Source organism: Elephantulus edwardii, unplaced genomic scaffold (assembly GCF_000299155.1).
Source record: "Elephantulus edwardii isolate Elephantulus edwardi_28Jun2011 unplaced genomic scaffold, EleEdw1.0 scaffold00292, whole genome shotgun sequence".
In the NCBI taxonomy this organism is placed as follows: Eukaryota; Metazoa; Chordata; class Mammalia; order Macroscelidea; family Macroscelididae; genus Elephantulus; species Elephantulus edwardii.
This window is the reverse complement of record NW_006400042.1, coordinates 2147247-2161214: the sequence shown is the minus strand read 5'-3', so window position 1 is coordinate 2161214 and position 13968 is coordinate 2147247. Positions and strand designations below refer to the sequence as shown.

General features: G+C 47.4%; 1 protein-coding gene across 1 annotated transcript in view; it reads left to right on the top strand.

The window, feature by feature from the left end:
- The window catches only part of LOC102869964 (protein bicaudal D homolog 2-like), a 104190-nt gene extending 90513 nt beyond the window's left edge, over positions 1–13677 (top strand). Inside the window, exons 3-7 of the mRNA XM_006900723.1 lie at positions 5823–5975; positions 8049–8516; positions 9495–10520; positions 11217–11368; positions 13368–13677. Coding sequence (XP_006900785.1) covers positions 5823–5975; positions 8049–8516; positions 9495–10520; positions 11217–11368; positions 13368–13677 — 2109 coding nt within the window. The remainder of the gene's footprint in view (positions 1–5822; positions 5976–8048; positions 8517–9494; positions 10521–11216; positions 11369–13367) is intronic.
- The last annotated feature ends 291 nt before the right edge of the window (positions 13678–13968 follow it).

Here is a 13968-nt window from a genome sequence, read left to right as displayed (position 1 = left end):
GGTTTGTGCAGGGAGAAGGGTGCAACAATGAATGAATGGAATTCCAAAATCTCTGTAGATGTTCATTGAAATGAAAAATAAACAACTTAAAAAAAAAACAAACAACAAAATCTATGTGAAAAATTTAAACAATATCCTTGAGTAATTTGTATGAAAATTATTAAATCGGGACTAAATTCACTGTGTAAATGTTCATTTTTAACACTGTAAGGGAGGGAAAATAAAAAGGGTGATGCTCATAGGGAAAAAAAAAAAGAAAAGCAATCAGTGTAATTCATCACATTAACAAAGAAAAGAATAAGAACCACATCGTCCTATCAGTTGATGCAGAAAAAGCCTTTGACATTATTATCAATGGGGAGAGGTTAAAGGCATTCCTCTTAAGAACAAAAACTAGGCAAGCATGCCCACTGTCACCTCTTGCAAATTGGCAAAGAGGAGGTAAAGTTATTTCTATGTACTGGTCATAGGATAGTATACTTAGAAAACCCTAATGATTTATCAAGAAAACTACTGGACATAGTTAACCAATTCGCCAAAGTGGCAGGATACAAGATCAACTTAGAAAAATCATTTGGATTTCTCTACAGTGAGATAGAGAATACAGAACTGGAGCCAAGAAAAACAATACCTATCACAATAGCTAATCACAAGATTATATACTTGGGAGTAAATCTAACTAGAAACACAGAAGATCTGTTCAATGAAAATTACAAAACATTACTACAAGAAATAAAAAGAGACCTGGAGAAATGGAAGAAAACCCTTTGCTCATGGATAGGAAGACTCAATATTGTAAAAATGACAGTACTACCAAAGACTATTTACACTTTCAATGCAATCCCAATACAAATATCAATTCCATTCTTCAGTGAGATGGAAAAGGCAATCTCCAGTTTCATTTGGAATGGAAGGAGACCCCGAATAAGCAAAGCAGTCCTTTAAAAGAGAAACAAGGTAGGAGGCATCTCACTCCTTGATTTCAAATCCTACTTACACTGCCATGATGGTCAAGACAGTGTAGTACTGGTACAATGACAGACACATTGAACAAGGGACAAGAATTGAGAACCCAGAAATCAGCCCCTCTACCTATGATCAACTGATTTTTGACAAGGAGATGAAATCAGTTAATTGGGGGAATGCAGCCTTTTTAACAAATGGTGTTGGCAAAATTGGAAAAACGTGTAGAAAACTCAAACAAGACCCATACCTCACAACATTCACAAAAACCAACTCAAAGTGAATCAAGGACCTAGGACTATAAACTTTATTTAGAGAAAAGCATGGAAGAACCCTAGAAGGCCTAATCTACCACATGAACATTCTTCTAAGTATCCTGAAAAACCTAGAACCAGGAGAGGATAAAATAGATCACTGGGACCTTCTAAGAATCAAATCCCTTTGCACATCCAAAAACGTCTCCAGCAGAGTTAAAAGGGAAGCCACAGAGTGGGGAAAATAATATTTGGCAATGGCATGTCTGATAAGGGACTTACATATAGAATTTATAGAATACTTGAATGCCACAACAAGATAAAGGGAAACAAGCTAATTGAAAAATGGGTACAGGATATGAACAAACACCACCAAAGAAGACATTCAGATGGCAAACAAACGTATGAAGAAATTTTCAAAATCTCTAACTCTAAGAGAGATGCAGATCAAAACAACTATGAGATAACATCTCACCCCAGTCAGAATAGCAAAATTCAGCAGAGCAGGAAACAACAGATGCTGACAAGATTGTGGAGAAACTGGAACCCTTATTCATTGTTATTGGGGTGTAAATTGGTGCAGTCACTCTGGAATGCAGTGTGGTGCTTTCTCAAAAAGTTGCAAATAGAAATACCATTTGACCCAGCAATTACACTACTGGGAATATACCCTACAGAAACCAGAAATGCCACCCAAGCAGATAGGCACAATAAACATGCACACCCACGCTTTGTTCACAGTAGTAAAGAGTTGGAAACAACCCAAGTGCCTATCAACAAATGAATGGATAGAGAAGCTGTGGTATATTCACACAATTGAATACTATGCAGCACTGAAAAACTACTCATGAAATATACAAAATGGGTGACCATAAAGAACATTATGCTGAGTGAAATTTCTTAGTCACAAAAGACAAATACGACATAATGCCACTGTTATAAGACAGGACTGACATGGGAGTGGGAGGGAACTAAGAAAAGAAGGGATAATGTACACAGCATTGAAACAGACAGGGGAGACAACTCTATAAAAGAATAAATGATTAGGTATTATTGGCATGGTAAGAGTCCAGAATAAGAGCTGCATAGTAACATGATTCAGGCTGGGAAGGGACTGTATAACAATGAAAGAACTTTTTTCTCAGAAAATAGTGATCTCTGGGGGAAATGGTGACAGGGAGGTAAATGTGCAACAATGAAGGAATGGAAACCCACGTTCTTTATAAACTTTCATTAAAATCTCAAAAAAATTTTAAAAAGAGTCTGTACCTACCAAAAAAAAATAAATAACTACTAGAACAATGTCTTATCTGTGCTTCATTGGCTATGCAAAAGCATTTGACAGTGTGCATCACATCAAGCTATGGCTGACTCTAAGAAGAATGGGAATCCCAGAACATTTGATTGTGCTTATGTGAAACCTATACTTGGACCACGAGGCAGTCATCAGGACAGAGCAAGGAGACACTATATGGTTCAAAATCAAGAAGGGGTCCATCACGGACGTATTTTGTCTCCATACCTTTTCAATCTGTATGCAGAACAGATCATCCAAGACGTTGGTCTGTACCGAGGAGGAATGTGACATCAGGATTGGTGGACGAGTCATCAACAACCTGCATTGTGCAGATGACACACCCAGCTTGCTGAAACTGAGGAGGACCTGAAGTGCTTGCCTCCTATACGGATTGAAGCTTAATATCAAGAAAACATATTGTCGCGGCTTTATTCACAGTAGCGGGGAGTTGGAAACAGCCCGGGTGCCCATCAACAAACGAATGGATAGAGAAGCTGTGGTATATTCACACAATGGAATACTATGCTGCATTGAAAAACAGGGAACTCATGCAATGTTATTCAACATGGGTGACCCTGGAGGACATTATGCTGAGTGAAATATCTCAGTCGCAAAAGGACAAATACTGCATGATGCCACTGCTGTAAAATGGGACTGATACCAGGGTTGGGATAAGACTGAGAAAAACTGGATAAATTGTGTATACTGCATGAAACAGATGAGGGAGAGAATAATTTAAAAGCGATGTATGATAGGGTCTTATGGTTATCACAAGAGTCCACAATTAAGGTTGCATAGTGGAATGTACTTGGGGCCGTGGGAGGGGTGCGGGGGGGGGATTGTGTACCAGGGAGGGAGTTTTTCTTTTACTTTTCAAAGAGAGGAGTAAACTGGCGGTGGGGGAGGGCTGGGGGGGAGAGAAGTGCAGCAGTGAAAGAATGGAAATCCAAAATCTCTGTAAATGTTCATTAAAATAAAATAAAAATTACAAAAAAAAGAGAAAAAAACAATAAAAACAATTTGGCCAAATTAATTTGGCAAAAGACATATGCCAACCTGAAAACCATTGTTGAAAGAAATTAATGAAGAGCTAAGTCAGTAAAGAAGGGAAAAAAAAAGTAAACATAGATTCTCACCAATGGGCCAATTGGCAGCATCAGTGTGGATGGTAAAGAGATTGAGATAGTTAACAGTTTTCGTTTACTTGGCTCCACAGTCAACACTCTTGGTACCAGCAGCGAGGAAATAAAGAGATGAATTGCACTGGGAAAGTCAGCTGTGAGGGACCTCTGAGGAGTACTGAAGAGCAATGACTTCAGGCTGGAGACGAAAGTGTACCAGGCTATCGTCTTCACAATTACATGCTATACATCAGAGAGTTGGACAGTGACTAGGAATGATAGAATTGATGCCTTTGAGCTCTGGTGCTGGAGAAGAGTGTTGAATATACCATGGACTGCTAGGAGAACAAACAGGTTTGTCCTGGAGAGTGTGAAGCTGGAATTCTCCTTGGAGTCAAGGATTCTGAAGCTTCATCTGACATACTTTGGGCATGTTGCAAGGAGGGACTGGTCCTTGGAGAGGGATATCTTGTTTGGGAGAGTGGAGGGACAGCTCAGGACAGGAAGACCCTTGATGCGATGGATAGATTCAGTGATTAGGGTGGTGGGAATGAGTGTGTTAGAGACGGTGAGGTTGGCACAGGATAGAGTGGCATTTCAGGCTCTTGTACATAGGGTCGCTATGAGCTGCTACTTGATGGCACAAAACAACAACAACAAAGCTGAACATAAAAATACCGTATGGCCCAGCTATTCTACTGCTAGGGATTTACTTCAGTCAAATCAGAACAGAAACAGGAATGGGCATTTGTTTCGCTATGTTCATAGCAGTGGTATTCAGAATAGTAAGAAACTGGAAGCAGCCGAATGCCCATCTTCAAATGAATGGCTTGAGAACTTGCAGTACATTCACCCAATGGAATACTATGTAACACTGAGGAACAGTGATTTTGCAAAATACTCTATATAATTTGAGAAGGCAAGAGAGCATTTTGATAAGTGAATTATCTTAGTCACTTAAGGACAAATACTGCATGAGACCACTGTTGTGACAATAGGAGGATAACTGAGTAAGATGTGTATAAATGTTCACAAGGGAAAGGAGAGAAGGGGGCAGCTACAGGGGAAGAGTGAAAAGCCACTGGGATAGCAGAGGTTCGTGGGTAAGGGGAAGTGAAGTAATGGAAAAGGTTTAATGGGGCTTTGCAAAGACAGGGCATAGAGCAATGGTAATTATATAAACTATATTGTGTACCGGTTAAACTGGGCTGCTCCTTGGAGGCAAGGATTCTGAGGGTTCATCTGACGTACTTTGGTCATGTTGTAAGGAGAGACCGGTCCTTGGAGAAGGACATCATGCTTGCAAGGGTGGAGGGCAGGCACAGGAGGGGAAGGCCCCCTAGGACATAGATTGATTGAGTGACTGGGGTAATCGGGATGGGTGTCTCGGAGACAGTGAGATTGGCACAGGACAGAGCAGAGTTGAGGGCTGTTGTACATAGGGTCGCTATGAGTCACAAGTGACTCAATGCCACATAACAATAACAACAACATATTGTGTACCAAAGATTGTATAATACACCTTTGTACTTTACATGTACAAAACATTATACATATTAATGATTATATGCAAACCAATTGGAGGAGGAGGAGAATAACTATTTCCTCCTCATCATCATCCTCCTCCACTTACTCCCTTCCCCCTCCACTTTCCCTCCTCCTCTTCCTCCTTCCCCTCCTCTTCCTTGACATAGTAACATTAACAATGGACTCAAGTATATTAGAGATTATGCGGATGGCACAGAATATGTCAGGGTTCCAGTGAGTCTAAGTTGACTTGATGGCACCTAGTAGCAACTTGAAACAGATTTTCATAGCAGCTGAACTATTTTATATTCCATCTATGGAGTATGAAGAAGGTACTATTTTAAATCCCATTTTACAGGGGAAGCAACTAAAGGTGAGAGCAGATTTGAGTCACCTGATAGAGGTTCTAAGCTGCAAGTGACTGAGTTGAGAGTTCAGTTGGTCCATCTGAGATCCATCTGGTTCCATACCTTGTGTTGCCTGCTCCCCACTGCACTGCCTCTGGGCTCTACCTACCCCCACAGGGTGGACATCCTGTTCACTGTTGGTCTCATTCAACTCCTGGAACCAGGCTGTGTGGCCTGCTGTGCTTGGTGTGCTTGGCTCCTTGGTGCGTCGCGTAAACAGGTGCTCATTCTTGCTTTTCTTTCTGCCCTGTAGATCAACCAAAATGTGGAGATCCAGCGAGGCCGCCTGCGGGATGACATCAAGGAGTATAAGTTCCGGGAGGCTCGTCTGCTGCAGGACTACTCAGAGCTGGAGGAGGAGAACATTTGCCTTCAGAAGCAGGTGTCTGTGCTCCGGCAGAACCAGGCAAGTCTGTTCCCAGGGATGGAGGGTGGGTGGAGAAGCTCACCCCTCACCTCTTTATACCTTCCCATGTTAGGATGAAGCATTCCCTGTCTCACTCCACATACTGCCAGGACCATCATACAAACAGGCCATCCCAGTGGTCAGGGTTAAGACTTCTGGCTTTGTGTAGCTGACCAATGGCCAACTAGAGTCTGTGGTCCTGGTAAATCACAGGAAATTACAGTAGACCCCTCAGGCTGTGTCACCATCTCCAGTGCGAACCTGGGCCTTCATTGAAGCATATCTAGTCTACTCTGGAACTCGGACCTTTGAGCTGTATGGTTATCTCTCCTGCCTTTCTTTGCCTTACTTTGATTCTTGAAATGTGCCCTCTGCAAAGTTCTGTCATTTTTCCACCTAGGATTTCATATGCCATTTCTCTTCTGTGAGCCTGGTGTAGCCTCTATGCACAGGGAAACATTAGGACCCTCTGAAAGAACCAAAGGAGGGAAGTTGGTAGAGGCACTGAGGGGCCTTGAGGAACAAGGTGGACCCCTCTATCCTTTCTGTGGAAGCAGTAGCTGGCCAAATCTCAGGGACTTGCCAGAGACAGGGCTATCTTTGACTGTGGCCACAAGGCTCCAGCCTATCTAAAGCAGTGGTCACACATGCATGATGGAAGTAAGCAGCCCTGTGCCACCCATGACTGGCTGCGGATTGGGCCAATGTAATTCCCAGGATTTGCACTGGCTGGTTTTCTGAGGTAGTTCTCCAAGTCTTTCTTCCTACTCTGGTACCTCCTTGTACCTGCACCTATCCTCAGGTGCATACACACATCTGTAGAGATCCCCTCACTACTTCTTTGTACTGGTGTGTTTCCTAATTTTTTATGAGTATTTCTTATGTAAATGTTACAGAATAATAGCAAATGTTTTTATAATTGATACCAAACTCTGATTGCCCCCCTCCCCTACTTAAGCATCAGTCTTTATACTGTTCTTTCTTTGCTGTCTGCCTACCTAGAAATACAGTTTCACATAGATAGAATTCTGGGTTCTGCTACTGTTGCTTTTATTCTAGTGCTTCAGGGATCTAACTATTGTGTGTGTACTGATTGTAAGTAGAGCTAAGTGATTTTTGTACCATGGTCGCTCTGAAAGCCTTGGTTGGTTCCATCCAATTTGAAGCATCCTTAGAATGGTCATAGTGAGCATTTCAGTATGTGTTTAAAATGTTTAAGTAGTTTACTATTAACTACAAAGCTTTCTTCTATCATTAAAATAATTATGTTGTTGTTGTTGTTATGTGCCGTCGAGTAGCCTGTGACTCATAGCAACCCTATGTACAACAGGCCTAAACTCTGCTCTGTCCTGTGCCAGTCGCACTGTCTCCGACACTCCCATCCCAATTATCCCAGTCACTGAATCAATCCACCTCATAGAGGGCCTTCCCCTCCTGCACCGTCCCTCCACCCTCCCAAGCATGATGTCCTTCTCCAAGGACCGGTCTCTCATCACAACATGTCCAAAGTATGTTAGACGGAGCCTCAGAATCCTTGCTTCCAAGGAGCCACCCAGTTTAACCCTTTCCAGGACAAAATAATTATATGCTTGTTAATATTTTAAAGTGGAGGGGTAGCTATCCATGTCCTCTGTACAAGGTCCTTCCTTATCCTGCACCTGCACAGGTTCTAGGCAGGGGTCTGGTGTTTGTATTGCTCTTATACCTTACAAACACACCCCCTATCTCTACGCAGCCGCCATAATGGGAGAGCACTCTCCCTCACAGCCCTCTTCAGAGCTCAGTTTACCCTTCTGCTGTCTAGCCGTTGGAATAAGCACTTCGGGGAGCTCTGGTGGCCTAGTGGGAAGATGCTGCACTGCAATCCCAGAGGTACACGGTTCAAATCCACCAGATGCTCTGCTGGAGAAGGAGGGGGCAATCTCCTCCTGTACCTGTCAGATCTAATTTGACGGTACATGTAAAAATAATACAATAAAAAAAAAAAAGAATAAGCACTTTGAAACTTTGTGAATTGATTCCATTTATTCACTGGTTGCCTGGCTTGTGAGTTCTTTGAATTCCCTTCCTCAGGTTGAATTTGAGGGCCTCAAGCATGAGATTAAACGCCTGGAGGAAGAGACCGAGTATCTGAACAGTCAACTGGAAGATGCCATTCGACTTAAGGAGATCTCTGAGAGGCAGCTGGAGGAAGCACTAGAGACCCTGAAGACCGAGCGGGAGCAGAAGAATAGCCTGCGCAAGGAGCTGTCTCACTACATGAGCATCAACGATTCACTCTATACCAGCCATTTGCATGTCTCCCTCGATGGCCTCAAGTTCAGTGATGATGCCACTGCCACCACTACGACTGAGCCCAACAATGATGCTGAAGCCCTCGTCAACGGCCTGGAGCACAGCCTCGCCAAGCTGCCTCTCGACATCAGGAGCTCAGTGCCCCTCAAGGATGGGCTTCCGCCACCCTCTCCCAGCCTGGTCTCAGACCTCCTCAGTGAGCTCAACATATCTGAGATCCAGAAGCTCAAGCAGCAGGTGATGCAGGTGAGGTTAGCAGTGTGGGGGCCCCTGGCCATGTCCCTACCCCACAAAGTTATGGAAATTGAGAGTGTGACTGAAGTTTCCTCATGTCCAACCCTGCTCTGTGGCTGCATAACCTTCAGTGCTCTGCACCCAACACTTGAGGGTGATTTGCCTTCTCCTTTAATTCATTTTAAATTCCACATTGTTCCCGTGAGTGCAACACCCCATATTGCAGATAGAAGATAGGAGAGATGGCAGGCTTTTTTGTGTGCTGTTGTGGTGCCTGCATCATGTCCATGGATGTCAGGGGTGTGTCGGGACTTTATACTCCAGTAAAGCCCCTCTGGTGTCTCACTGGAGACATGGAGCTTGATTTCTCGGAGCTGCCCACGTGGCAGTTTCCAAGGGGCTGACACCTCCTCATCTTGTAGAGCAAGGAGACTCAAGATGAGGGAAAGCTCACCTTTGAAATAGTGAAAAGCTAGTTGGTTGTGCAACACCCTCCCGTAGATCCTTTACGGACAAGGGAATGGGTGGGCCAGAGGCAGTGATCCATCCAGGGTTCCTAGAAGATAGCAGGGCTTTCCTTTTGTGTTAACTTCACAAATGTCCCCAGGCTGCCAGGGAGCAGGTCAAGGGATGCTGAGTCACCCAACACCCCAGGGCCCTGGAATGTGGTCTAGTGTGAGATGAAGGCATAGTAGCTCAGGTGCTTGCCTTATGTGGGCATTGAGCAGCCACACAGCTAGACTCTTGAGTCCCAACCCTCCACCCTCTGCCCATAGGGCATTGGGCAGAGCACCCAGCACTTCCCTGTGCATGGTTGTAAAAGTTTGTGCTGGCACAGAATAGCCATATCTACTTTTGCACTGGCAGCCAGCAGTCTCAGTTGATTAAGGAACCTGTGAGGCAACAGGTGATGCCAGGCAGGACAGTGACAAACTGCCTCAGGTGGGTCCTCTGCAGGCCACTGATGCCCCTGTGCTTGTGCTTCTGTAGATGGAACGGGAGAAAACGAACATGCTGGCCGCACTGCAGGACACACAGAAGCAGCTGGAGCAGGCCCGAGGGGCTCTATCCGAGCAGCATGAAAAGGTGGGCCGGCTCACAGAGAACCTAAGTGCCCTGCGGCGCTTGCAGGCTAGCAAGGAACGGCAGACAGCCCTGGATAGTGAGAAGGACCACGACAGCCATGAGGATGGCGACTACTACGAGGTGGACATCAACGGGCCTGAGATCCTGGCCTGCAAGTACCATGTGGCTGTGGCTGAGGCAGGTGAACTCCGGGAGCAGCTGAAGGCACTGCAGAGCGTGCATGAGGCCTCGGAAGCCCACCATGCCCAGGAGAAGGGCCGCCACGAGGCTGAGGGCCAGGTGCTCGCTGAGAAGCTAGCCCTGATGGAGAAGGCCAGCCGCCAGGACCGTGACCTGCTGGCTCGGCTGGAGAAGGAGCTCAAGAGCGTGAGTGATGTGGCTGGGGAGACACAGGGCAGCCTGAGTGCAGCACAGGATGAGCTGGTGACCTTCAGTGAGGAACTAGCCAACCTCTACCATCACGTGTGCATGTGCAACAATGAGACACCCAACCGTGTTATGCTGGACTACTACCGTGAAGGCCAAGGTGGGGCTGGCCACAGCAGCCCTGAAGGCCGAGGGCAGCGCTCTCCAGTCCTCCTGCCCAAGGGCCTGCTCACCCCAGAGCTGGGTAGAGCAGAGGGTGGAAATGGGGAAGGCACTCCCTCCCCCAGCACCTCGTTGCCATCACCTTTGAGTGACCCACACCGTGAGCCCATGAATATCTACAACTTGATTGCCATCATTCGTGACCAGATCAAGCACCTGCAGGCAGCCGTGGACCGCACCACCGAGCTGTCACGGCAGCGCCTTGCCTCACAGGAGCTGGGCCCTGCTGTGGACAAGGATAAGGAGGCACTGATGGAGGAGATCCTGAAGCTAAAATCACTGCTGAGCACCAAGCGTGAGCAGATCACCACTCTGAGGACTGTGCTCAAGGCCAACAAACAGGTGAAGGTTGTGAGAGTGGGAGCCTTGGGGAGCAGGCCTGACGGTGGGATGCTCTGGTGCCCTTAGGCCTAGAGCTGCAAGCATCCAACGAGACTGAAAACTTCAGAGCTCTTAAAGCGCAGGACTCTGGGACTTCTAGGGTTGGGTTCCAGTCTCTGGGGATGCTGGGCTAGATCCTAAAAAGCTGCTGGCCTGAGGGGCATTTCTCCTTTGCTTCTGTCCTCCATACCTTAGGGCTGGCTTGCCATGACCCTGCATCTTCCCTGCCTGGACAGCTCTTCTTCATCCCACACCTTCCCCAAAGCCTAAACCTTTACCACTCCACACTGGGATGACCCACAGTGGCTTCTGAACTGACCATAGGAATCTTGAAGGTGGGCCCTCTCAGATCCAAAGCCGCATACAGGCACTCTGGGGAAAACATGCTTATTATTCCTTTTGCATACTGTGGGGAGCATGAGAGGTTCTACAGCCATTCAGGGTTATCATTAACCTGCAGTGTCACCAGAGGCCTGGTCAGGAGACTCCAGAGAAGGAATAGTCTTTCAGGGCATTCGGCCACCATGCATTCTCCCTCCATGCCCACCCAAGGAGTCCCTCCTGGTTGCTGTGTCACAGGACAAGGGTTTGGCTTGGCTCCTCAGCCACCTGCCCAGGTGAGGTGGCATGTGGAGCTACTTTTCTCTGTCCTTGCAGACAGCTGAAGTGGCGCTGGCCAACCTGAAGAGCAAGTATGAGAATGAGAAGGCGATGGTGACTGAGACCATGATGAAACTTCGGAATGAACTCAAGGCACTCAAGGAAGATGCTGCAACGTTCTCCTCTCTGCGAGCCATGTTTGCCACCAGGTGAGCTAGCAGGGCTGTGCCAGGTCATGGCATCATGGCAGCTGTCCACTCAGGGCCTAGTGGAGGTGCTGCATCTACCTATCTTGCTATGTGGTAGTGCTGTGGCTGGTTGCATCCTGGGTGCTGCCTCCCCAGGACCCCTAAGAGTTCTTGGGCTGCTGTACACTGGTTGTGACTGGCAAGGTGAAGAGGAACGGGCAGTAGCCAGTGTGGAGGGGACAAGGTTTTTACTTCTAGTGCATGCAGTCTGCTGGTTCTTGACATCCCTGAGGAAAGAAGGCTTGTTTTCCCACATGGAGGCTCTTATTTCTAGGGTCCAGGATGGACTATGAGCAGGTACAAGCCCAAGGGCTGGCTGAATGAGGGTCCCCACAAGAGTGAGGGACTCTTAGTGACAAGGCCAGTGTTCAGCAGGCCAATCCCTACATCATGCGAGGAGGTGGGCATGGGCATGCCAGGTCTAGCACATAGCTAGGACAGAAGTTTCACTGTGACCTTCCTAAAAGAAAGTGGACCAGCAGACTGAACACAGTGAGACTAGGAACTCAGGTTGTTTTGGAGACCCTTTATTTCTGACTAGGAGCCTCCTTGCTGGGAGGGAGCAAGGGCTCCCCTTGCTGATCAATAGTGACCATCCACCATAGTCTAGAAACTGAGCTCAAGAGGAAGTGAAGCCCTGAGGTCCTTCTCCCCATCCCCTGGGCTGGGCATCCCTGGTTTTCAATGTCCTGCCACAGGGTCTGTGCCAGAACCAATGAAGATGGCGCTAATATTACCCTATTCTGTGTGTCATAGTGAAGGGCAAAGACAAGTCAAGACAGTTTGAGGCTTTCTGCAGAGCTCCCTCCTCTCCCTGGGGCTTGCCAAGCTCCTGGAAGAGTTCACCATTCCTCATCAACACCTAAACCTCACCTTTCTTTCATTTACTTCATTGAGGCCATATAGCCCTGTCTTTTCAAAAGCGTAAGGATCCTGAGCTTGTTTGCTTTACCTGGAAGACTAAGATCAGCCCTTGTCGGGGGCTTTCTGTGGCCTTCTAAACCTTCAGGGAGATGGCCATTCTTGGAGAAGTATGTGGGGAAGTGGCAAGAAGGTGCTCAGAGGTTGACCTGCAGCTCAACTCTGGCTACAGTGTGGCATGGGGAGGCTTGGAGCATTTTGCAGACCTCTTGGTTGTGGCACCTGGAGACTCTGCCTGCCTCTGCCCCTCCCCAAGTGGGATCACTGGTCTAGGGTACAGCTAGATGACATGGAACAAAATACATGAGAGACCATTTGAGGTCATATGAAAGTGAAGAGACAGATGTCATCTTGCTTGGCTCAAGTGGGAGCTCAGGATAGGTCCACTGAGCACCTAGTGCATGCACATACCATGCCAGGTACCTGTGCAGTTGGCATCAGAGCCCATCCCTGCCTCTGGTGTCTGCACCCACACCCTGGAAGCCAAGCGACACCCTTCTCACACTGTTAACACCAGTGTTGCATGGACCACCAAAGTCTGAAGGGGCACCTCTGATTCCCTTAGAGGGCCCTAACTACGAAATGCTTCACTGAAACTGCTGAATAAACAAAGCTTATATGCAGGCCTCTGTTACAGCTGCAGTGTCGAGCCCCAGGCACCCTCTGAGCAGCTGCAGCTGGGACTTCATATAAGACTCTTTGTGGGCCAGGGGAGGGGGCTTTGTGCAGGTCCTCAGGGCCAAGGGAGGGACCTAAGCCTGTGAGAGAAGGCTTAGTGACCAGGTCCATTGTAGGTGGTGGGACATTTGGGCCAACCAAGTCAGGCTTCTGAAGCCTTTGCAAAAGAAGCTGCAACTCCTCCCAACTCTGTTCCTATCCCTTCCACCCCCAGGCCTGTCTTTCATACAGGAGATAACTTTGCTGCTGCTCCTCTGTGGCTCACACAGACGCACCCTTGCAGTGCCACTCCCATAGGCCCAGAGGCCTGACTTGACAGCATGCTTGTGTCCCTTCACATACTCTCAATGTTGCCCTACAGGTGTGATGAGTATATCACGCAGTTGGATGAGATGCAGCGACAGCTGGCAGCTGCTGAGGACGAGAAGAAAACACTCAACTCGCTTCTGCGCATGGCCATCCAGCAGAAGCTGGCCTTGACTCAGCGGCTGGAGCTACTTGAGCTAGACCATGAGCAGGCCCGGCGTGGCCGCACCAAGGCCACCTCCAGGGCCAAGCCCAGCACCCCAAGCGTAAGTCACACGTGTGCCTGCACCAGCGAAAAAGCCGAAGGCTCTGGGCTCTCCACTCAGGTGTTCTGCAGTGAAAAGTACAATATTTACTGTGACTAGGGCTGCAGGCATCACAACCTGAACCTAATGCATTACCTGTCCGCTTTATCCCCCACTAACACACTCTTGGGAGGCTTCTGATCATGTCTGAACTGGTGTAGCAAAGAGGCCTGCTGGACTCCTGGGCCCCTTCTGTCTGTTTTTGCCTCCTTCTTCCTCCCCTTATTAACATTTGCCTTTGTCAGTAGGTGTCAGAGTAAGGGACACATGTGAGGGGGGTTCATGAAGGCATGATCCCCATGGAAAGATTCCCATAGAGGAAGTCCTGGTCAGGCCTAAGCTTCTGCCCTG